Genomic DNA, 26,270 nt, shown 5'->3' on the forward strand with positions numbered 1-26,270 from the left:
GTTGTATGTTCAGTAGGAAACACTATTTGTTAACAGTAATTTTAAAATGTTGATGTAACATTACCAGAGATCTACATAATTATGTACATATATCAGAAGGTTAATTTTTACAATCTTTTATTCATTTTCTTTATTACCAGTCGTCCTTGTTCTTTTTTAGAATTTTCTTTTTGTCTTTCATTTTTAGTTTGTTCCATGTTGGAGAATGACGACTCTTTTTCTTCTGCCTCCTACAAGTAAACAAAAATCTAACATTAGCCGTACTCTTTCAACTACTCTTTCATGCGCTTACTTTTTTATCAATTAAATACTGTAATATTTGTTCCATATAAAAACAAGAAGATTTGGTATGATTGCCAATGAAATAACTCTTCACAACAGACCAAATGACACTGAAATTAACAACTATAGGTCACCGTAAGGCCTTCAACAATGAGCAAAGCACATACCGCATAGTCAGCTATTAAAGGCCCCGAAATGACAAATGTTAAACAATTCAAACGGGAAAACGAACGGCCTAATTTATGTACAAACCAATGAACGAAAAACAAATATGTAACACAGCAACAAACGACAACCACTGAATTAAGGCTCCTGACTTGGGACAGGCACATACAGAATGTGGCGGGGTTAAACATGTTAGCGGGCGCCTAATTCTCCTCCATTACCCGGAACAGTGATGTAACAGTACATCATAAGAACAAACTATAAAAATCAGTTGAAAAAAGGCTTAACTCATCAGATGGATACAAATAGAAATACATCTAACAAAAACAAGAGTGGACGTGGCTAGGTACTTGTACATCCCAACAACAAAAAGACACTAAGTACAGACCTGAGAGTATTCGCAGTTAGTGAAAGCTAGTTCAAAGCCAATAACAACTAATAAAAAAAACCATACATCTAAGACTAAATAATCAATCAGGACCCATCCAACATCCAATGGATTAAGTGTCAAGACGTCATTATACAGTCTGATATAATAATATTTGCTGAAATCATTTTTGTATTGAAATGAAATATCAAAAATACTTAATTGTTTAAAAACAAACATTTTGTTTCTCAGTTTTGTCTTTTTGAAAACAGAAATTCAAACCGTAGACAACCATATTATTACCACACCTTAGTGTCTCTTTGAAGGTGTTTTCTATATACAATTCTTAAAACCTGTTTTTAAATTCTTTCACTTAAATATTTAGTTTGAAAGTTTTGCCATACCAATAGAAAATGTTTAACATTCAACTTTTCACGCGGATGTTATTCGATAGGATCCCTGTTAACTCATTAATCCTTTGCAGAAACATACGTTTGAAGATTAACAATTAAACATTGTAGTAAGCTTTTCGAATGATGTATTGTTCTACATTTGAATTTGTTTTTTGGGTAATCAAAACATATCAAAATTTGTATAGCTATACAGTTATGAACACAGAAGGCCCTACACCCTGTCGATATTTTCATTTTGGCATTGCACAAGGTTTTGTTGTTTCAAAACTCATTATGAGATCTTTACACTATATCCGTTGTATGTGTACTGATCGATATGTCAGTAGGGAAACATGGTATATGTATTAGTTGAAATTGTCTTTGACTCTTATTGTTACTGCAATTACTATCAGTTCGGTATTTTGTGTCTTGTGGTCATTTTGTTAGTTGTAAGCAATGCTTCGTGTCAATCTAACAAGCGAAGCCATTCCATGTTTTGGGTTGTTTCACTACTGTCCTGTGTTTGAAGGTGGTTGAACACTCTCAAACATGTTTACCCAAGTCATATTGCCTGTCCAAAGTCAGGAGCCTGTAATTATGTGGTTTTCGTCAGTTTCTGTCTGTAATATTTGTATCGCGTTTAGTTTTTTTAGCATACATAACATCAGGTCATGTCCATTTTTTTTAGTTTGAATTATTAACCACATCCCCATGTTTCTATATACACAAAATCTTGAAAACTGTATTTCTCGTGTGTAACTATCCTAAAAAGTAAAATAACAAAAATACCGAACTCCGAGGAAAATTCAAATCGGAAAGTTCGTAATCAAAAGGCAAAATCAAAAGCTCAAACACATCAAACGAATGGATAACAACTGTCATATTCCTGACTTGGTACAGGCATTTTCTTATGTAGAAAATGGTGGATTAAACCTGAGCAATATATTTAGAAATAGAAATTTGTATATTATTTTATACAAACCATATAAAGTAAAGAGATGTGGTATGATTCATTTGTGATTGCCAATGAGACAACTATTCAACAGAGTCCAAATAATGTGGATTTACACAATTATAGGTAACCGTATGGGATAGGGATAACACAAAGCAACCAACGACAACCACTGAATTACAGGTTCCTGACTTGGGGCAGACACACAAAGAAAGTGGCAGATTTATGTTTGTGAGTGTTCAACCCTTCCCTATGCTGGGAAAAGGGTGTTACAGTACAACATGAGAACAAACTGTAAACATCAGTCTGAAATAGTTTTATTATCAGATTGACATGAAGAACAAAGCAGCTAACATAGACAAAAGACGTAAAGTACCGATCGAAGAGTACTCGCAGTTACTAAAAGCTAATTCAAAGTCATAACTAATAAACAATTTATGTTTTCTCAGACGAAAGTATCAATTATTACACATCTATTGGATTAAGTATACAGAAGTCATAAACAGTCCGAGAAAAGTATCACTTTTGCAATGCCGATAGATAAGTGTATAATATCGACAGGATGTGGGACATAAGTTTAAATAAATGAAAAATAATACATATTTAGATATGTTTTATCGAAACAAAATCAATGTTAGAACCGACAAAAAATATATCCAAATAACTTACTACGTTTTTACAAATGATACTCATTTTTAAGAATAAGTCTTCCCAAAGGACCAATAAACTTCCATGGATCGAATAAATTTACGTGTTTTATAAAAATAAATGTCGTTAAAATTAGGATGTGATATCATATTTGATAGATTGTATTTAACACCCATTTTTATTTTTAGTTTCTTTCTCCTTTAACTCGATTTAGAGATAAGTTAATCCTATTAGACTTTATATGGCTTTAGCTCATTGTTGAAGGCCGTACGGTTACATATAGGAAACTTCAATTTCATTTGGTCTCTGGTGAAGAGTTGTCTCATTGGCAATTATACCACATCTTCTTATTTTCATAATGACTATTATTATTAAAATTTTTGACAGCTACTATTTTTTTAATATTTTCCTTAATTTAGCAAACTAATGTATATTTGACCTATTCAAATTAACTATTTTATCTCTTTACCAATATTGATAAGGGGGATCATGTGTAAATTGCATTATCATATTATGATATGCAATTTGTTCAAGACAATGTTCAAAATAACTGTTTCTCATTATTTTAAAACAACTACAATTTATCAAGTCGACTGCAGTTTACCGATGTTCAAGGTAACCAACAAAACTGGGAGAATCGCATGCACTTCAAATAGAGCGTGACCGGATGCGTCGACAGGGAAATTACCTGTGCATGCATTACGGCCATACGAATTCATACTCAGCCAGAAGTTCACTCAAACATGTTAAAAGTATACATACCTTGATTGCTTCAGCAAGAAACTTGACAGTGTCGTAAATATTTTCTACTAAGATTAAAGATGATAGCAATTCCTCTAAAGATTTGTTGGTATCTTTTGCTGCAACAACTTCCTTTTTTAAAGCATCATCGTATATGAAATCGTCTGGCCACCACAGATCTTTATTAGAAAGGTATTCGTTCAACGGTTGTGCTGATCTAATCTCATTGTCCTTTACAAAAAGACATCTATGTGCAAAAACTTTTAATGGATGATCCAGTTTCTCCAAGTGTTTCATATTTTGTTTCGCCTCTTGAAGGCATTGTATGGCATTGTCTGATAATTTTACACGGTATTTATCTTCTAAAGTTTCAATAATACTTTCTCCATTTAATTCTTCCAGCCACTGGTACAGGTTAACAGAATGACTAATTCTAATATCTTCAGGAAATAAGGATTCGATAACAGATGAGCTCATGCCAGTTATATCGGCTAAACTGTTAAGATAAAATGCGATTGGTATATCTGCATTTTGAGTTCCAAGCCCTTTTTTTCGAAGTAATGACAATGCCATTCCTACATGTGTTAGAAGTTCACTGATATGTGATCTGTCTTTAGACTTTTTCAATTTTATTTGAATTTTTATTTCATCAGGTAAAACCTTCTGTTCAAATTTTCTTGAAATTTCTTTCAAAAGTTCAATACTGTTGTGAAACAAATCATCTTTGAAACCAATTTTCATTAGCGGATTAGGAATTTCAACTAAAACTTTTCCAAATAACATATCTTGTTCCAGTTCTTTTTCTATCATGTCGCAGTAAAAGTTCAGTTTTTGTCCAAGGCCGTACCGTGTTTCACACTGACAATAATCTTCCCAATATGTGTCCCATTTAAAGCTGATTAGATTTTCGCTTTTAACATCTTGTATTGGCAGGCTATTTATCAGTTTACTTTTCTCATTTGCTTCAATGACACCATAATCTTTTAAAAATTTATTTTGAATGTTTGCAAGGCACTTAATAACTTCAAGAAAAATTGAATCATCCTCAATGATGCTACATTCTTTCATTGTTGAATTTATTTTCATTAAGTTTAATCCTTGTTTGTCACTTTCAGTTCTACAATTTGATACAAAATTCAAAATTGGAAAGGCTAAACGAATTTCGTTCCAGCTGTTATGAAATTCATTAAAAGCATTCTCTAAAACAATTCTTTGAGAGTCGTCTTGAATTGCAGATAAAAACGACGAAACAGTCATGTCCTTGAAATCCACTTTTCTAAATTTATAGGTGCCGATTGTTACAACTGACATATGCCACTTTATTAATGACGATAAATGCTTGGGTAAATCAAGTGTTTGCATGTTTTTAACAACAGTGGTTAAAAATTTGAAACGGTTCTTGCACCCTGCTTGAATTTCAGTAAGAAGTAAACTCTTAGAAGATGTACCTGAAAGCCGTAATGTAAGTGCTGCATTGGAAAAATCAACATCTAAGTTGCAAGGTTGAACATTTAATACACACTGTTGAAGTTTACTTCCTCTCTTGACTGCACATTTTTTCTTTATGTTGTGAATAATTTCTATTCTATTTTCCAGGATATCTTCAAGTGTTGCAGCGTTTTCAGATATAAAATGGGCATCAACGTTTTGCGTGTTTTGTTGAGTTTTACCAGTACAGAAGTTTCCAGGTTTCATTAATTTGAAAATTAATTCATGAAGAAGCAGGCAGATATCAAAATAATTGATTTCCAAAATATGGTGCAAATATTTCCAGCGTTTTTCTAATTTTTTTCTTAAGTTTTTTTCAATATATTCAGTATTTTCAGGTGTTACATCTACGAATTCAAATCCATATGAGCAAGTGAAACAACTGTAGATCAATAGCTTGATGATATGTTTGATTATCGGTGGTAAATCTGCTGGCAGTTCAAACTTTACTGATGACGGATTGAATAATGCTTTACACCATACTGTATTTGTGTTTTCTTTATTATTCAAAGTTATTATAGTAGCTAAATGAATCATCACTGAAACAATTTGTGGTACTGGAGATTCAACTACTTCTGAAATATTGAATATACTAGGCTTGAAATCTTTCAGACCTAAAACAAGTTCAACTACACGTTTAACTTTGATATCAAGACCAGATTTGCCTACTTCTTCAACTATTGCCTTTGTCTTCCTTTTTTCTTCATCGCTTAACTGGCGAAAACATTTTTTCATATAAAACTCTTTTATTAGCACACATAATAGGTGACCAGGACTATTTTTTTCATCATTCAACATTTTATTCAATGGAGTATTATCCTTCAACACACATAATACTTGACATTGATATTCTTTTAACAGGTGTTCATTCTTTTCAGCATACATTATTAATGGATTATATACAGGCATTTCTTCCAAAATGTCTTTACTCCAGTTGATATTCTTTAAAACAGTAATGGTACTATCCAGTTTACGAAGTACTTTTTCAACATTTTCTTGGCCAGCGACATTCTCCACGATTTTCAAAAATAAATGCAGTAATTCAGATGACAATAATGACAAAAAAACCGTTTGCTTTCTTTGACATAAAACTGCATTGATCTGCTGAGCAAAAACTGATTTATCACTACAATCATACTTCCATGATTCCAAAATAACAACTGCATTTTTAAAAAAAATTCTGATGTATGCTACCGCAGTAAGGGTTTTTATCCCACAAATCCCCTTTTCAGCCATTTGTAATGCTTTTGTGAGACAGGTAAATATATTCGATGTCGCTGATTCACCGCTTTTCATTTCAGCGATCGTCAAATGTTCACTAAATGCCACGTTTTCTAATATATCTGTCACCAAAACTGGTAAATACATGTTGGCATCTACATTGTGATTTAATGTCAATAAGCATTCATGCAAGCATTTGCAGAAAAGCATTTCTTCTTTTAAAGCTCCCTCTTCTGAAAGAAACCCAAAAAATATATTTGGATCATTTGAAGCATCTAATGCTAAAGCATACTTAAATACTTGCCCGAAATAGCTTAAAGTTTCATCAAAGACGTCATTAGATGTTATTTTGCTCAGAGCAAAATGAAATGGCTTTACATTTTCGTCGCTGCTTTTAAGACATCTAACGATATACGAACAAAACAAACGCTGTATAATTTTTCCATCAACACCAGATTTATGAAGATCTTTTAAAGTTTTATAAATGAGATCGCATACGTCAGTGGAATCAATTGCTCCATTTGACCTTTTTAATATTTCAGCAATCTCGTAAATATAATTGTCAACAGTAAAACGTTGTTCAAATAAAGCTTCCGATATTTCATGACACAGCTTCAAGCAAAGAAGTGCTCTAGACTTATTATAGACTGTCTGTGCTAGTGGTAACATTTGCTTAACTTTTGATAACCAGTTTGATATTTCGTAATATTTCAATACTGATAGTGTTGGTAAAAATGACAAACAGATAACTTTGACGAACGACTGTCTATTTAAATCTGCTATTCTAATAGATTTAGAATCCTGTTCGACATCTGCGATGTTTTCTAATTCAGTAACATTAGAATCCTCATTACTTGAAGGAATGTGGTAAGTGAGGTCTAACGATACTGCTGGCTCTAGAGCTATCAAACAAATTGCTCTAAGTACAGATCCATATACCCAAACTGAAGCATGCAGAACGACAACTAAGTTTTCAAATTTTTTCATCCTATATACCGAAAGATCTATGAAATTTGATAAAGCCCACATAAAGACCTGAATTCTATTTGATTCATTTGCAAAACTAATTTGTGATAAAAACAAATTACTGAAATCGTGGATGTAGTCATCGTTCTGACCAGGATAGCTTTCAATTACAATTGTATCGCTGCAAATTATTTCAAAACTAGTATTGACTACGTGTTGAAATATGTCCCTTGGTATTTCTATATCTTCTTCAATATTCTTCTCAATGATACGTCGTCTTATAATCCTAAGGAAATAATCTTTTCTACTTTCAATTGTTTGACTAACCACTTGGCTAAATGGCATTCTCAAGTTTAAGAACCTGCTGCTGCAGGAATAACATTCAGGCCCTGAAGGTTCCACTATATCCTTGATATTCAAATGTCCTGTTGATATTACACAAGTTCTCCAAGATTCTCTCCTCAATTTTGTAAATTCATCTAAAACAATTACTGGCGTCAAAATATTCTGGTCAATCATTTGGAAAACGTATTTTGCGAGAATTGTCTTGATGAAATCCTGTATATTGCGCTCAAGTGCCTTGATAAAGGTACCAGAAATGATTAAATCACTCGGGCTTTTTGCAACATCTGTACACCATTTACTGGAACTCTCCGACTTTGTTCGTTTCTCAATCCAAGTAACAATCATTTCTTCCAGTATATCAATTGCAAATTGGCATGACTTCAAAGACTTCAAAATAAATTCTAAGAGAGATCCTGTTAAAGTATCTCCAGATGTAAATTTGATTCTTGAAAGAACCCAGAACTGTGAATCAGTAATATAACCATGAAGAGGCATCCTGTCCCTTACTATTTCTAGTTTATCAACTTTAAGAAAGCGGTCTAATGGAGTTTTTGGCTTTTCTATACTGTCCATAAACACCAACTTCCATTGGGATAAAAAGTTAATTGGTAAATGAACATACACGCCACGATATACATGAATGACCATGAACACATATTTGCTGGACTTCTCAGTAACACAAGTTGATTTATATTTTCGGACAGCTTTCTCTATAATGTCTTTGGAGAGCATAGCTTGCTGAATCTCCGAATCCGAAGCTGCAGTACATTGGAGAAGAAAAACGCTCCTTTTGGAGAAAAAGAAACTTTCCACTGTTGCTGTAAACTCCTTTTCCGATTTGAAAGTTGCAATCTTATGTTTCTGAACTTTATGATCCGTAAACTCATCTTCAATGATTGAATGCAGACTTGAATATGTATATATAACACATGAGTCTATAAATTCGTCAGATGATCCATCTTGAGTTAGTTTTGATTTCAAGGTAGAGTTCTGAAAAAAATGGCATATTCCACCATGAATGGGTAATTTCATATATGCACCGATGGTATCTTTCATAAAATTGGTTTTTGATTGAGCATATTCACTTTCTTTTGCACGTACTATCACTTCAGGGGGTAAAAGCTGTAACAACTTTGTAAACGAAAAGTCTTTGATATTTTCTTCTGCTACTGTTTTGCTCAACTGAACTATCAAGGAAACAATAAGATCTAAGCTATATGATGGAATTACATCCTCTGGAATGAATGAATAATTTGGTATCTTGCAAAACTTTGTTATGTCTTCTGTTACCTCGGTTACCACTGACTGCATTTTTTCTGCTTCAAGTAAATCTGTTAGTTGAAAATACTGTTTTTCAAATCTGTTTAGAAATGGGGGATCAGAATAATCAAGCTTGGATTCTTCTACTAAAACAATGCACTTGAAATTATCATGAACATGACACATTGGGTTGCTATAATGTCCAAGTGCTACCCTGCAGTTTTTCTTTTTACTTACAACGGTGTAGTTCTGATTTAACATATCATACAAGCTACCATAAACCGCCTCCAAATCTTTCAAAATCAAAACCATTCCTTGTTCCATACATAGAATGATACGACTTAGAATCCGGTAATTATAATCATCATTCAAATCATCCTCAAAATTGCTTCCAAATATTATATCGAAAGGCAAATTCATCTCATTTAATTCACGTTCCAGGACACTTATGACGAAACTACCTCTAGTGATCAACATGAGATGTCGACTTGTTTTGTCGTTGATGTTTTCGCGAATGAGTCTCATGACAGGAACCGGTGAAGAGGGTAAACAATGTATGTTCTTTCTGAAAGTCTTTAATATATTATTTTGTTCAGTTGGTAATCCACTAAAGTTGCGAAGTATTCCAATAAGTATCACTTCAGCCTTTTTGTTCTGCTCTGAAGAAAGGATATGTTCCATTTTGCGTCCAATATATTTTGTGAGAGAGTAAAAATCACGAAGACCATGAAAATTTGGAAACTTCTGTGTGCTGGAACAATACTCGTTATAGCCATTTGCAATACCATTTATTAAGTTCTCTGCAATCTCGTCTAAATCTGTTTTGTGATTTGAAATCGATGGAATTCCGAATTCTTCTTCCTTCTCTGTACTTTTCATCATACTTGTGCAAATAGATTGACCTGTGAGCTTAAGATCTTTCAAATGCATATCTGGACGTGACAGGTAAATTGCTCGATTCATCTTTGCTGCATCTAAGGCCCAGTTGGAAATTCCAACAACAGCTATGTCCAAATGTTTTCCACTTCGTGGCTCAAGTAATTCATGAAGTACTTTTAATGGATTAAATCGTGATATCTCTGCCAATCCTATTTCATCTAATATAACAACAGGCAATACATCATTTTCATCATTGTACTCTTGATATTTTTTAGCCTTTTCAAATACTTTAATGATGCCCTCAGTAGTTGATGATTCCGATCCTTGAAAAGAAACACAAAATAGTTGTGGCATGTGTTGGAAAAGTTCATTTGAGGAATCTTTACCACGAAGATTGCTACGAAGAAGTTGAATTGATAATGATTTGCTACATCCAGGTTTGCCTACCAAAAATATTGGAATTTTACTTAGAATGCAAACTAACAGCATGAAGACATTTTCCTGCAATGCAATATTTAAAGCCGTCCCCTCAGGTAAGTATTCCATTTTATGCAAAACATATTCTTGTTCTGTTATTATAATGTTTTCTATGTCATCTTGTGCCAAAGACATTATATCAGATATTTTTTTTCGATACTCCTCACGGATATCAACATCACCAAAGCGACTATGATAACAAATTGCCAAACTAAGTACTATTGAATGAACCCGTCTTTTTTCATCATCTATATTATCATTTTTTTTGTTCAGAAAACTATCAAACAGCCATACAACAAGTCTTATACACCTATCAACGTCACGCAAACTTACACAGTAATCATTTCTTTCCTTTTCCCTAACAAATGACTGAGACATTACCAGGACATTTGGAAATGTTTCTGACAAGTCCTTTCCCAATTTAACTGTTTCGACCATTTTCCTAATATACGCCACTTCATCTTTTTGGCATAGACTTCCATAGTCCCAGACAAAATCCATCAAAGTTTCTGGGAGAGGATGCACCCTGTACACTAATGGTGATAGATTGTCCGTTTTGATTTTGCCTTGTAGTCCTGCAGTGTAAATTGAATCTTTTCTACGTAGTCTATAAGGATTACATGCAGCTAACAATGCAAGATTTGGGGCAAGCTGAAAATTGTTACAAAATCTGTGACATATTGCACTTGTTAGTATTCCTAGGTGATTACAAGTGTTTATTTCATCAACAAATAACCAGTGAATCTCATATAGATTATCTAATGCCTTTTGACTTGCTATACGTAATGTGGAATAAATCTCATCTTCAGAAGTGCCTGCATGTATGCTTAAAGTGTGCAGTGTAATACCACACAAGTTTGCCAAATACTGTATCAGTGAGGTCTTTCCACATCCGGTCTCGCCCATTATAATTACTGGTATCCTGGTATTTAATCTCAGGGAAATCAATATCATTTTCAAGACATTGTCAGGTGTTAATACATATGTCTTACGAAGATCAACTGCAGATTTTTTAGATATTACTGTATCTGACACCTTAGTTAATTGAACGAGCAATGTTTCTAGTTCAGTTGTCTGTTTTAAATCAAAACTGACCAATTTTGTTTTTGTCTGACTTTCTACAAGGTTTTTTAAGGCATCTGGAACATTGTTAAGGTGTCTATATATGGCAGATATGGTTTGCATGTCGTTATGGAAGAGGATCATAAAATGATTGCTTTCATCCCATCGAATCATGCCAGATACTCTTTTTGCTAATATTTCTGAAATATCCAGCTCTTTTTCGGCACCCTCAAACAGAAAAGAGGCTTGAGTTGTCCTGCAAGTGTGAACGGACCTAATGGAAAAGTTTCCTGCAATATCAACTAAAGCCTTAACTATTTTTGACCTTACTTGTGGAGTTTGATTTTCACCCACTATGGCTTGCAATGTAGAAGTTTGAAAATACACACTTGATGACAGTTTTTTTAATTGATCAGCAAGCACGCGTATGAAAATGTTAACTAATGTATAAGACATATCGTTTGAATTATTGAAGTTTTTGCATAAAATTGTTTTACATTCCGATTGTGACAAAGGCTTTACTGCATCGTGACCATTAAAATACAAATTTTTGCAGTCTATCAAATCTTCATCAAGTTCTTTTAAATAACGACAAACGACCTGCATTGGGCTATTAATTTCCATGCTTACTTTTATATCTTCATAATCCTTCCATTTCAAATGTTCTCTTTGGAATGTTGTAAGTGTTGATAGAGAATCGCACAGTTCATTTTTGACTGAATTCGCTATTTCTATATATACTTTTTCACATGTCAGTGCATATGCCATAGAACCAGCTGAAACAAATCTCAAAACAATTAACTGGAACAGAAATAAGTCAAGACCAAATGGATCTGAAACTGTCCCAATATCAATATGCAAAGCGTGATAGCATTTAAGTTCCAGTTGTAAAAGCCCTTCTAGGATGCGCAGTCTGTTAAATGGTCCACTGATATGAATGGTCACACACCGTTTTCTGTCCTCAATTGCTTTACTTTGAATACGTTCACTCTTGCCTGCACCAGGTATATCAGATGTGACAACCAACACGTGTTTGCAATGTCTTTTAAAGCATTCATCCATCAGTCTTTCTGATATCGGAGAAACCTTGAAAAGTGAATCTTTGAATTTGTCTAAAAATGGAGAATTGTCACTTCCACAACAGAGTAAGCAAAGTAAAAAGTTTCCTTTTGGAAGATTTCGAATTATGTCATGCAGGTGTATTTGCACTTCTCGTTTAAGGAGCTCTGTATTAACTATTGAAAACATTTCCTTTGTTTGTGATCTTTCCTTTGTTTCTGGTCCATCCTTTGTTTGTGATCCATCCTTTGTTTGTGATCTTCTTGAAGATTCCTTGCACCTCTGTATGTGTAGATCTATCTCCTCAGATGTTGTTTCGTGGGAGCAGAATATCACTTGATTTGCTTCTGGAAGTATATTGGTTGTGTTGTGATACAATGCCAATAAAACTTTAATTACTAATTGACTGTTATCATCCAACCACGCAAAATATGGTTTTCCAGGTTGAACTTTCTCCAAAAATGAAGCCCGTTTGTCCTTTTCAATAAATTTATGCTCTCGTGTAGTAGTAAGTGTTTTTTTGCCCATATGACTTAATGTTTTCCCAATATTTTTCAGAATTTGTCTGTAGTTGTCAGAATCCACGGATGAATTGTTTTGATAGATCATACGAATCTCTAATAAATCATCTGTAGGTAATCCCATAAAATTGAGAAGTGCAAGAACGCATTCTTCATTCTTTGTATCTCCATTTTCGTTTCCTTTTAGAAACATGTAGAGTTCATACAGCTGATCTGAGAATAAATAATTCATATAGAAATACTTTGAACGAATGACCTTAATTTCTTTTGTCCAATCATCAAACTCTTTGTTCAATTTACTTTTCAGTGAAACCATCTCATCTCTTCCGCATGTTTCCTCATACTGCGCAAAAGAAAAATGACCAGATAGTTTCAGGTTGAGACAGATGGCTTTTATTTCGAATGCATTGTCTATGAGTACTACAAATTTGTCCAATGTTTCTTTCCCCGGATCCTTATTATCGGATTCACCTTTTTTGTCAGTGTTCATCATTAGAAGTGCTCTACTTCGTAAGTCATTCAAATCATCTGCATCATGTTTGATTTTTTCCTGTTCATAATGCACAAACACTCTACACATCCCCTTTTCTAGTTTAAAATTGAAAGTTCCTTTCTCCAAAATTTTGTTGATCCGGTCTATGGTGTGCTCGCCTCTGTTTGCTACATTTAGATAGAGAGCCCTTAGAGAATGCAAATGATCTCGACAAACGCCAATTTTCGCAGGAATTTGACGTATTCCTGATTCCTGGTATTGCTTCTGTAACAGCCTGAATAGTTCTTCAATTTTTTCAGTAAAATCAGCTTTAAGTATTGGATCAAAAAATCTTTTCACTTCAATTAAATCTGAGACAGTTGATTCTCTAACATATTGTTCAGAATGTTCTTCAACAGCATCAATTAGATTTCTGATATCTTCATCAATCACCTCTCTTAGAAAATCAAGCAATGATGACGATGTATTGATAGCACCGATAATGTCAGATAAATGGTCTTCCATGTTTATAATTTCTCTGATAGTATGAATTTGATCAAGAATCGGAGTAATATCTTTCAATGTCAAGTCTGAAAAATTCCCTTCAATCATTTTCTCAAATTTTGTAACAGTTTTGAAATATATAGAATTAGTTTTTTCTTGAAATCGAAAAGAATTTCCTGCTTCTTTTATCAGTTGAACCGTCTTCCTATATAGTTTGAATCTTGAAAATCGAACCAAACTGTTACGATTTTCAGGAGGCAATTGTAATTGGCACATTTCCTCGGCTGTTTTCATTTCAAATTCCATATCATTCATTCCATGAAAAATGTGTATAGTCTCAGCTATTTTCTGGTTCATGGCATGAGCATAATCATCCCAGATAAGTTTATAATGTTGCATACAATCGTCTGAAATGCTGCAGAGAATGTTTTCTATAAAAACAATGTTTGATGACATTTGATCCTCTAGCTCTAGAAATGCGGTATCGCCAAATCCAAAACCGACAAATTTCATCTTTTTCTGATCGACGTAGTTTGGGAAATTCTCCAAATCTTGTCTAACGATATTCCAGAAAACACACGTAGTCGATACTTTTTCGAAACGTCTGTATATGTCTGCAACTCTGAGGAGTTTCATCAAATATAGATTAGGATTATGTAAATGTTGCAATGTTAGAGTTCCATCATCAATTTTTTTCCTTTGCTGAGATACACAATAACTTAGACATGTACAGATTGGAATCAATTTCTCTACGTGATTTGCCGTCACACAACTAATAAGCTTTTCAATAACTGTAAGGCTATCCTGAAAATCGGCTACTTTCTTATGACATTTTGTTGTTTCTTCTATCAACTTATTAGACTGTGATGAAATTGCCATAACTTCTATTTTCTTTGATTCAAGATACTGTACAAATTTGCAAGATATAGAACAATTTATCATACAAGATACTGTCTTTTGTATTGATTCTTGAACTGTTTTGACAAGTTCATGATCGTTAATCCTTTCTTTCATTTTACCAGTTACATTTAAAATCTTACTCCAACTTTTGCTTTTTTTCAAAACCTGGATAAGAATACGTTCTGGGGATGATTTTTCCGGAATTTTCATAGTTTCTACAACTGCAGTTACCACGTCGGCAGTCTCACTGAAAAAAAAAGACACAAGACTAGGGTTTAATACTGTGAAGTAAAATTTAATTAAATTTGATGGTTATCACTTTTATTGATGGTACCTAATTTTCTGCACCAAACAAACATCAAGACACTTTGAGTCTCTTCAGTGATGGTCGAGGCAAAACTCTTATATCAGCTAACGAAATATGCAGAAACCATATCAAACCAACCAAAAAGGCCAGAAAATCAACCAATTGACATTTACCCGTAGACTGAATAACTTCCCCCAGTACCTCGCAGGCATGCCATAGGGCTGGGGTATATTGTGGCTCAAACGATTGTTTAGGATCCATGCTATAGGCATGAATCCTTCCTTATTCTTTACTATGCGAACGTTAGCGGAAATCAATTTTAATCGACCTCTACCCGCAGATACCCAGACGCCAATATTGACAATACCAACCCGGATCTTTTTACTCTATTGACCGAGCAGGGCATTTTATAGGTCAATACGAGGTTCCAATATTATTGAATAGGCCTTGGCTAACTCTTTGACGCTTTTTCCTAAGTAAGTAGGCGCACCGTAAGGCAGACAGACATCACGATAAAACCAACCTCAAAGGTCGGAAAATTAAACTAAAGGCAATTACCCGTGAGGAGGAAATCTTCCTCAAGCACCGCCCAGGCATGCCATAGATGCTTTTTCCTAATTAAGTAGGCGAGTCCTAAAGCAGAAACCAAAATTAATCAATCTAAAAGGCTAGAAATTCAACCTATAGACATTTATCCGTAGACGGAATATCTTCCCCAACACCGTCCAGACATGCCATAGGGGTATACTATAGCTCACACGATTGCTAATGGTCCTTACTATGTGACTGAAACCTTACTTATTCTTAACATTTGCGAACGTAAGCTAAAATTAATTTAAGTCGACCCCTACCCGCCAGTAAATTTCCAGACGTATGTTGACCATACCAAACCCTAATTATTTTACTCTTTTGAACTATTGAATGTTATAGGTCAATACGACGTGCTATTTTCATTGAAAACGCATTGGCTAATTATAAGACGCATTTTCCGAAATAAGTAGACCAGTGTTAGTCCATAAAATACGAAAACCAACCTTAAGTTAGAAAGTCAAACTATAGGCAATTACCCATGAAGGGGAAAATCTTAGGGCAGCACCGCACATGCATCCCAAAGGGTTACATTATATATCATTAGAATTTTTAACTCTTCTGGCCGAGCGGGAAATTTTTTAGGGCAATACGAGGTGTAATTGTCATTAAAAATGCCTTGGCTAACTCTTCTACGCTTTTTTCTAAGTAAGTAGGTGCATCCTAAAGCAGAAATCACGATGATCCAACCTAAATAGCCAATAATCAACACGAGGCTGTAATTCAGTGGATGTTGTTGGTTGCTGTCTGTCAAAATTAATTCACGTCAGAACCTTTTATAGGTGACTACATGGTATAGGTATTAAGCATTGTTGAAGGCTGTACGATGACCTAAAACTCCTTGAATCCATTCCATTTTTACTCTTTTATATAATTGTCTCATCAAAAACCATACGAAATCCTTTCACTTTACATTTTGGTTACTTAACCTGCTACGCTTACCTATTTTCAACATTCAGTACATCCTTTTTGCATATATCAAATAAAAAGGTACTAGCATCATCTCTAAAATAGTCTTCTTGAAGCATTTGTCTAATGTGAGCTACAAATATATCCCGGACAACATCACTTAAATTGTCAACTTCATGTAACGCTTTGGCAATAGCTTGAGATTTGAACTGAACTATAACTTGAAATACTTCATTTTTCAAACTATATTTGACTTCATCATGCTTTATAACATAGTTTGTTCGTAGAACTTCACTTAACCGGGAGTATGCTTCATCGATTATCTTATAGTTGCACTTGTCCTTTTTTGATAATTGTGTTATAAGTAATCCATTTCTAAACCACACTGTAATTGAATTGCAAATTTCGATTCCGGATGCCTTGAGTTTTTCGTGGTTTAACAGTTTAATCAACTGTTCGATAGAATTTGGAGTTTCGGCTGTTTTTGATCTAGATAAAACCTCAAATAATTTATTTTGCAAAGGAGCACCTTCAAAAAGATTATCATCTGCTATGACTTTTAGGAGTAATTCGAATTCTCGATTTTCCACAATAGTGGAAACGCTAGAAATAATTGCGTTTTCCGTTTCAGATATGAATTTCTTCGAACGTGGGATATGGCATTTTGCAATACTTTCCCATAATGACAAAACCTCAGGTAGTTCATTTTTCAGCCCAAATATTTTGATATCTTTACAACTGAGGCAATCAAGATAATTTTCAAAATCCTGAACAACATTGTTTTTCATGATACCATTTTCGAATAGAAATATCAGTAGTTCAAGGAGCATTCTTCGTCCTAGCTTCTTAACAACTTTTTGCAGCAATTCAATATTGTTTTTATACATTTTCAGTAATAGGTCTTTCCAATCGAACCTTTCAGTTGGCTTATACAACGGAAAACGTTCTTCAATATCTTCGCAATTATCTATTAGTTTTGATAAAAATTCAGTGTTAGCTAAATCGTAAACTACATCTATTACTAATAAGGCAGATAATGTATCCCTGAACACAATTCGGCAAATTTTTTCGACAATTGTTATTATTGGTTCGATAAAATCATGCGGTATTTCTTCCTTTGTGGCACATTTACAAGCGTCAACTATCAGTTCGGCAGTATGGTTTTCAAATATTGGGGGTGAATCATTCCTCAAAATTATTTTGTCTGCCTTTATAACAAATAGGAAATAGCAAAATGCCATCAAAGTTTTTGACGAAATGTCAATTCGTTTAATCACATCTTTAACTAATATTTCTGGTTTACATATCTGAGGTGTTGTTTTATCCATATTAAATGCAACTCCATGACTATGCTTGCTGTCTTTACCTTCATATTTTACTTCCACCTCCTGTTGATTCATCATAGCTTTTATTTGTAACAATGCACTTCTAAGTTTAAAGCTTGCAATGTTTTTTATCATGTCAACAGACATGTCATATAATGCCTCTTTTTCAATCGATTTTCCATCAGTGGTAAATCCTATAAAAATATATTGTGATTTTGAGCGATCCAAAAATGATGCTTTCGCTTTTTTTTTGTCTGTTACTACCAAATATGATTTGGCATAATATGTAACCTCAATTGAAAACGCAAACTTTTCATAATGTTGTATTGGAACAGCACAATCGACTTGCCATATTTTTGTACCATTCGTATTAATTAAACGGTATTTACTATCCTCAAATACTAATACCACTTTCTTGACATTCTTTTCCTTAACATCAAAGTACAGTCTAACGTTTTTCTTTCTGAAGTCCTGCAAAAATCGGTACAATATATAAAGTATTTACAGAGCTTACATGCACTTTTTTATGGGTGATACAGATTTGTTATACTTGTTGAATGTTTTATGATTTTTTATTATGTAAACATTCTATCAGTCATCAAATGAGCTTAACTCAATGTCACACAAATAATGTCAATAACAAGTGACAAATTCCATATTCCGTATACAAATATAATTTACTACCTACAATAACGTTAACTGTTTCTAATAAGATAATTTAGCAATAAAACACAGAGAAAAGGGAAAAGTTTTTGGTAACATTAATACTATTTAAGGATAAAAGTTAGATTAAATAAAAAAAAAATCTAGAATTCAAAATTGATGCTATAAGTCAGAAAAAATTAGTTAAACAACCAAATAAGCTAAACATATTGATAGGTTATGGATCTCCTGTTTGAGATATTTGGTTTTATTAAATGGCTGGAAAAGGCCGACTTGGATTTACTTTTACCTTATATTCCACATTGGCTTTAATATTTGGGTCTCAAATCGTAAGAGAAAAAGCCAGAATCTGCATCTTGGTAATGACACATTTATGAACTATTGAAGTCTTCTATGAAAAGAAAAGTGGGTGATATGAGGTAAAATATGTTACCCTGTATCTTAGGAAACAACACAGGGAGTCCGAACATCTTACAGAAATTCCTAAACTTGACCGGAGTACATCCTTATCATATATTATAAGCAACGTCAACATAAACGTAAACGAACAGCACAATTGACATTCCGGAGGAAGCAGTATATTTTTATATCTTGTCACTCGGAAACACATTATTTCATTTTGTTTATAGTTATGTCCTTCGATAATTATTTTTACAAAAACATGAACAGTTTGGAAGTTCGAAAGTCATTAAGTGCTAATTAAATATGTTTATAAACGACATGAAACTATACGACATTGTCAATCAATACTAGTCATACATCTTATTTCAAAATACTATTACTACCTAGTGGACTAGCCTTAGGAAAAACACAGACTTTTCACAAACTAGAGTGGTTTAAGCATAACACCATTACAATGAATCATAAAAAAATACTCCAGATCAGTTAGGTAATATCAGGAATATCGCATCGGACGCACAGAATTTATCAAGAGTTATTACATATGCTGCGATGAATTATCATGATTCCCAGTTAAATAAAAAAAACGATAATTTCACTCCTCTGACGTCATACAACAGTAGCTGTTGCCAACACGTTGTTGATGACGCAGTATCAAAGCAAATAGTGAATACGTAGGAAAAGATATAGTTCCTTGCATTTTCTAATTTATTTCATTGAAAAGCCAATTGTCAATGTAATAAAAAGAATAACTAATCAAAGAATTCAAATATTGAAAAATATTCAACTTGCAACCGAACAACACTGATAATTAACTCATGCGCTACGCGCGTTAGTGAATTAATGTGTTGTTTGGTCAATCGTTGAAAATTTTTCTCTATTTGAAATCTTCGATTAGTTATTCTATAATTATTTTAAGTGCATCGATACCGATACTGGTTGTCCACGAGAGTATTATCTTCAACTCAGCTGTAATCTGCTTTTGTTTGCACCTGTCGTAAGTCGGGAACCTGATGTTCAGTGGTTGTCGTATGTTGATGTGGTTCATAAGTGTTTTTCTTTTATCATTTTGATAAAGATTAGACCGTTGGTTTTCCTGTTTGAATGGTTTTACACTAGTAATTTTGGGGCCCTTTATAGCTTGCTGTTCGGTGTGAGCCAAGGCTCCGTGCTGAAGACCGTACTTTGACCTTTAAAGGTTTACTTTTACAAATTGTGACTTGGATGGAGAGCTGTCTCATTGGCACTTATACCACATCTTCTTTATCTTATTAGTAAATAATATAATTCATGATATTGAAAAATTAAATATAGCTATCAACTTAGGTTCAAGCACCCTCTAGCAAAGCTGACCGTACACAAATAAGGTAATTATTGCAGGTTCACTTTGGTCATATAGCTTACTCTGGTCATTGCTCCTCATTTAATAGCGTTTGTTTGATTATTTTCACATCTTAACTGTTCTTGAGAGTACAACATATTATTGCATTCAACGGACTGTGCTATCAATTATATTTGACATTTCGTTCATTATAGTCCGGCAGGTTGGTGAAAAAAATGTGGGTTTGATGATAAAAACACCAAATTTTGTCATGGTCGTAGTTCTTAGTGTTTCAAATAATATAAGCTATGAACCCACCTTGAAATTTCAAAATGGCGGCCTTTTCCAAGATGGCCGCCATAAAATCAAAATCAACATATATCACTTATACTAGGTCAAATTTATTGTCAAATTTGGCAAGGCAGTAGTTCTTGGCGTTTCAAATAATATTAGCTATGGACCCATCTTGAAAATTCAATATGGCGGCTGTTTCCAAGATGGCCGCCACAAAATATCAAACTCAACAAATATCCCTTATATTAGTTCAATTTGTCATGTTAGAAGTGCTGGGTGCTTCGATCAATATAAGCTTTGAACCCAAATTGAAACTTTAATATGGCGGCGTTTTACAAGATGGCAACCATGAGATATCACAATCGACAAAATTCCCTGATAGAAGGTTACAAAATGTTTTGTATTGACGTAACCTCAGTAAAGCTAAGTGCTCTATAACACCAAGTGTATGCCACATTTATTTACTAAAGCCAAACATAAACAGCATTGTGAGGAAAGTATAGAAAATCGTAAGTACGGTACCTTCTGCAGAACAGTAGTCTACAAAGAGTGATCACGTATAGAAACTGGCGTTATTCCAATATTTAAGCTGCACGTAACAAGAATGTATACTTCGAGTATATCGAGTCGAACAGAAAATTGCAGTTATATCAGGGTTGCCAGGCCAGTAACAAGGCAGATCCTTGCTTCTCCTGTTTAGTGATTATTTTGGTTTTGTAATTTAATAAGCAATTGCAACAATCTGTTTATATGACAACGATACTTGAAAAAGCTGCACATGCAGGTAGTTCAAGAAGATATAATGTAGGCAAACATTTTTTCATTGATTTATTTTGATTCATTCTTTTCAAAAGATCCCATTGGTGGTCTTCGGGTGTTTTCTGCTCTTTGGTCGGGTTGTTGTCTCTTTGACAATTTCTCGTTTCCATCCTCAATTTATTTTCAATTGTCATTAAAACATTAGTTGAAAATCGTTTGGCCAAATATTCAGAAGCAGTCAAGTTATTCCATTGAGGCAAATATGACATTAACCATTTCAAAGTTACGTCTGTTTCATTTCTCTATTATTCCTAAGTATTACATTCAAGTGAATTTATAAAACAATTTCATAATGTACATATGCCTTCTACTAGGATGCTAGGACGGGGAAAGTAGGAGGAACTAAATGACAAAATTATCAGTTTACGTTCGTCGTTATTGAATGAGCAAATTATACATTTATCTAGTACATAACTAGATTTATGAAAAATTCAACATGGAATAAATTATGTGGTTCCTCCCGCGAAATCTGGTGGGTTTACAATAGCAGCCGTGGACAATATTGACAACAACAAGAGTTCAACTTTTGCTAACGAATCGTTCCATATTACGGCAATTTCAATATTTCAGCATTGTTTTAGTCGAACTTGGCAAATTCGTCATAAAATTTTGCTTTGAAATATATGCATATGTTTCATACTTATCTAATAATAAGGACGTGCACAGAAATGTCTTACTAAAAATACATATATGCCAACCTGGTATAATTACTCAATTGTGAAACACTATACTTATATGTTATAAAAAAGTGAACAAAATGATAACACATATACACATATGGCTTGAAGCAGATGATAATGAAAACATTAAATATTTCTGGACAGCATTCCACCCATGTAGTGCCAAGACAAATGGTCATCCGTCTTTATATAACAGTCTGCATTGACCGGTGTTAGAGGAAGAGATCAAACCTGTCACAACCATTCGACATTCCATGAATATAATCCAACAATGTGTTAATCTTTTCCGAGACATGTATCAATTATCAATTGTGATCACTGGTTTTGCTTTTGCAAAATCGGACCAGTGAAACCTGACAAACATATTTCGAGCAGAATTGAGGATAGACAAGTGTTCGGTCAAGGAAACATAATACTTAATGAATAGCAGAGTCTGTTTAGAGGCTCTAATGCATCATGAACAAGACATTTCCATGAGGTTTATACAGTAGGTGTACTTCTCATTCGTATGCTAAGATCCTGACATAATTTCAACTGAGGAACGAGACACTGGTGAGAACTATGTAACATTGAAAGAATGGAGTAATGAGAGGGAAATTTAAAGATCCCTTAACTTCAACTGGCTGCAACATTGAGGATTGAACTGGACATTTTGATGTAACATCAGTTAGAGAATATTCCTTCTAGATGTACAAAGATATCTTTATACTGCTTATTCATTTGTTCTTTGCTTTTTCCATCAAACTTTTTTAACCTCCAGTACCCAATGCGAGATATTATGCCATTTAACTATACAGCTGTAGTGTTGCAAACGTAATTTGAAAATGGTTAATATAGATCAAGCCCAAGTGTAGACATGACAGAATTACACACTTATAAAAAGAGAAGGTGGGGCAATCAGATTGACTATCAATATCGCACAACTACAGAATTTAAAAGTGTTTTGTCTAGAAATGGGCAAGATAGTTAACGAGATTAAACCCATATATGAAATAATATAACGTGATCAGGTTTTCCACATGACGTTCTACAGTAGGAATGGTTTAAAAGGGAAAACACAAATTCTCAAAGCATGTAAAAGCTTTAGGTGGTGAAAAGTTTCGGCCTTTTACCCAGAGTGCTGCTTCGAGTGAATGCGGATGGCATATACCCTATTGGTCATTTATCACAGAGGTATCAACATTTTGTAATGCGGTCATAAAATATGGATGACAGATATAAAACAGATGTCACGGTAGATGAAAATGCCGAGGACATTGATGTTATGTACGGTCCTGTTTAAAATGTGGTGGGGAGTTGGGCAAATACTAAATGGGCTGTCCTTAAGAAACATGTGAAAACTGTTGTGAAAATATGTTGTTAACTGATGATAAAACGATGGAGTCACCATAAGTCCCTTTTCATCAAAACTAGAGGTCAGGGCAGGTGTTAAGAAGGTTGTGTAGTTTCTGGCCAACTGGTAGCACTCGGGATGTTACTCATTTCAAGTACAAAATCATAAGTATTTATTTATCATCTTGATGGTACCAAAATTGTGAAAAAGAAAGGATTGTGGAAAGCAGTAGTGGAAAATATCCATTATCATTTGTGACTCAGATGGTACTAAACGGTCAAACATATTCTGATGACGTCCTGAAAACATTTGAATGTTTCCATTTATGTGATCTTTGATTCAATTTTCATGCAAGCAGCATATATGTATCATAAAAACGCAATCCATAAAATATTGTATGAACTGTAAAGTGAAATTTGATAGAATAAATAAATATCAGCAAATCCTTGTGTCAATTTGTTCATTTTGATTTTTTTGACAGACATTTTGAAATTTATCGCCATTTTGGAAAAAATGAAAAGTCAAATATACCGTCATAACTTACTAGAAACGTTGCATGCATTTTATATGTTTTCAAAAGATTTGTTTTGAATATGTTTTGCTTTAATCTATACATGGTGGTGAAATTTAGACTGACTGGCAGACATCCTGAAAATGATCGCCATATTGGAATTGTCAGAGTGGGTTCATAGCTTAAATTGACTACCAGATATATATTAAGAATTGTGCAAAGTTTCATGCGTTTATCACCAAACCCACAATTCTTCTAAATAAAATATGCAAGAATCCGCTGGACTATTATAACATTAATTCAACACATTGTAAAATTGTATTTCATTTTGTATTTTCAGCTTTTAACGATTTGTAAGATTGGTTCATTGTTTAAAAAATCAGCACCTGATAGTCTTTTTGCTTGAGCCCAATCGTCGGTTATACTTAAGGGACATTCCATTACATAGCTCATTACGTTGTTTTTTAAAGTATTTGAACATCCCAAGCGTTCAAATATTTAGTTTTGAAACTTCCTGATGGAAGGGAATTCAATAAAAGCCAAGGATGCAATTAATCTGTAGCGAAATGAATTTGAAAACAAACAGCGGACAGTTCTCTCACAAGCAAAACATCTAAGGGTATACACTACAAGCACGGAGACACATTCTCCATTTTTGGCAAAAATGATCAGTGATTCTTATTTAAGCATGAATAAACAGCCATATTCTAATTGTTTCAAACAATCTTATCGAATGCGAAATGAGTCACAACATTGAAGTAATCAATATATTATCTTGATCAGCCACAAGGGTAATAACACTGTTTTAAACAAATTACAAAACACACATTTCAATTCGACTTAATTGCATTGTCAGCAAATCAATGCCAGTCAAATATATGCATTTGTGTTGGCATATAGTTATTAAAATTAACTTAAATTTAATCATCACTCTTTGTAAAACGTTTTCCTTGAAAAATATGAACGGTACCAATTTTACTGCACCAGGTGCGCATTTCGACAAGTACACATGTAATGTTATTTCAGTGATGTTCGAGTTTGAAATCATTATATACCCATCCTAAACCCAAAACAAACAATGAGGAGCTGATAAAACCAAATAGGAAAAACAGTAATAGACAAACCTGGACAAAAATTCATTGCTATGCACGTAGGAGATAAGTCCCAAATTTTATAACAGCAAATGACAATAAAAACAACATACGCATTTTATGCCAGAACAGAAGTTTTTCTTCGGTTTTGAAGATATCCCAGGGGAAGAATGTCAATATTGTACGCTGCAATTGGTGCATCTCTAACCAAATAATAATCCCACAGAGTAAAATAACTTTGTTATTAGACATCATATCTAGCATAAACAACTCAAGACAATATATATCATTCTAGTTAAAACAAATAATCAGATGGAATAAATATGTGATATAGAGCCTGTAAGTGAGCCAGGTAACTGTTAAAAATTTAAACCAAAAATACCAATATTGCAACATCACAAGTACCTTCATAATAGCTCTAAAACATGTATATGCATATATCAACAAAAAGAAACACCGTGAACTTCAGATAAGAAAGAAAAGTATTAAAATTGATAAATTAAGTGAAGTTTTTGATGTGAAGCTACATTATGGTTTTTGTTAAGGAAATGGTGAATCTGATATCATACAACCTATGTGGCATAAAATGCGTCATTTATGCAAGTCCTGTAGCACAAAACGAGTAATTCAAACATGCGATCCCGATTTCATTTTGCAAGGCAATTGAGCTTGAACACACAAAGCAAATAGGCAAAAACAAAATTAAAAACATCAAATAAATTTAAACCTTTCCCTGAAAATTAAGGACAAAATGTATCTATGAATATCAAACAACTTGCTACTGAGTGGATGCTGAACCCTGAGACCAACAGATATTCCGAGGTGGATAGGATCTAGCAGTAGTTGTACCAACGTGTGAAATAATTGCACAAGTTTTGGAAGAATTTACCTCCCAATCTTTGTAATAAGTCCAAATATAAAAGTAAGTTTGCAGATGCTAAGGTATCATTTGATAAATAAAGCTCAAATAACCTAGGAAATTGAAACGACAAACATATAATTGCAAGAACCCAAAACAGAAGGACCTCTGGTTCGCTAATCTGGTAGCCCAAACAGCTGTTGATTGAACACAGATAGGCCGATTGCAAAGTCACGTCCACAGGTTAATGTTAAAAGTAGTTTCATGGCAACACCACTTATAGTAACACAAATTTGTAATATAAAATAACATATCGAAAACTTTGCTGATTCAAATTAGTTGACCGATTGGAATGATGTTGTGCTTCTTGCTTCTTTGATTTCTGGATGATTCGATTGAAAATGGTATTTCATAGTAGCAATATACCAACTTACTCCATATCATATGGGATATACATTTCCCAATTCATT

General features: G+C 33.7%; 1 protein-coding gene across 1 annotated transcript; it reads right to left on the reverse strand.

Annotated features, from left to right (window-relative positions):
• Positions 1 to 3,505: 3,505 nt before the first annotated feature.
• Positions 3,506 to 5,064, reverse strand: LOC127708504 (uncharacterized). Its single transcript, XM_052213395.1, has one exon. It carries the CDS (start codon positions 4,907 to 4,909, stop codon positions 3,506 to 3,508), a length of 1,404 nt encoding a protein of 467 aa, XP_052069355.1. The 5' UTR covers positions 4,910 to 5,064.
• Between the last annotated feature and the right edge of the window lie 21,206 nt (positions 5,065 to 26,270).

The sequence above is a fragment of the Mytilus californianus genome, unplaced genomic scaffold, assembly GCF_021869535.1.
Source record: "Mytilus californianus isolate M0D057914Y unplaced genomic scaffold, xbMytCali1.0.p SCAF_7, whole genome shotgun sequence".
NCBI classification, from domain to species: domain Eukaryota; kingdom Metazoa; phylum Mollusca; class Bivalvia; order Mytilida; family Mytilidae; genus Mytilus; species Mytilus californianus.

What these genes read in the sequence shown, in the direction of transcription:
- LOC127708504 (XM_052213395.1), bottom strand. Translation starts at nt 4,909, where the DNA reads ATGCAAACACTTGATTTACCCAAGCATTTATCGTCATTAATAAAGTGG.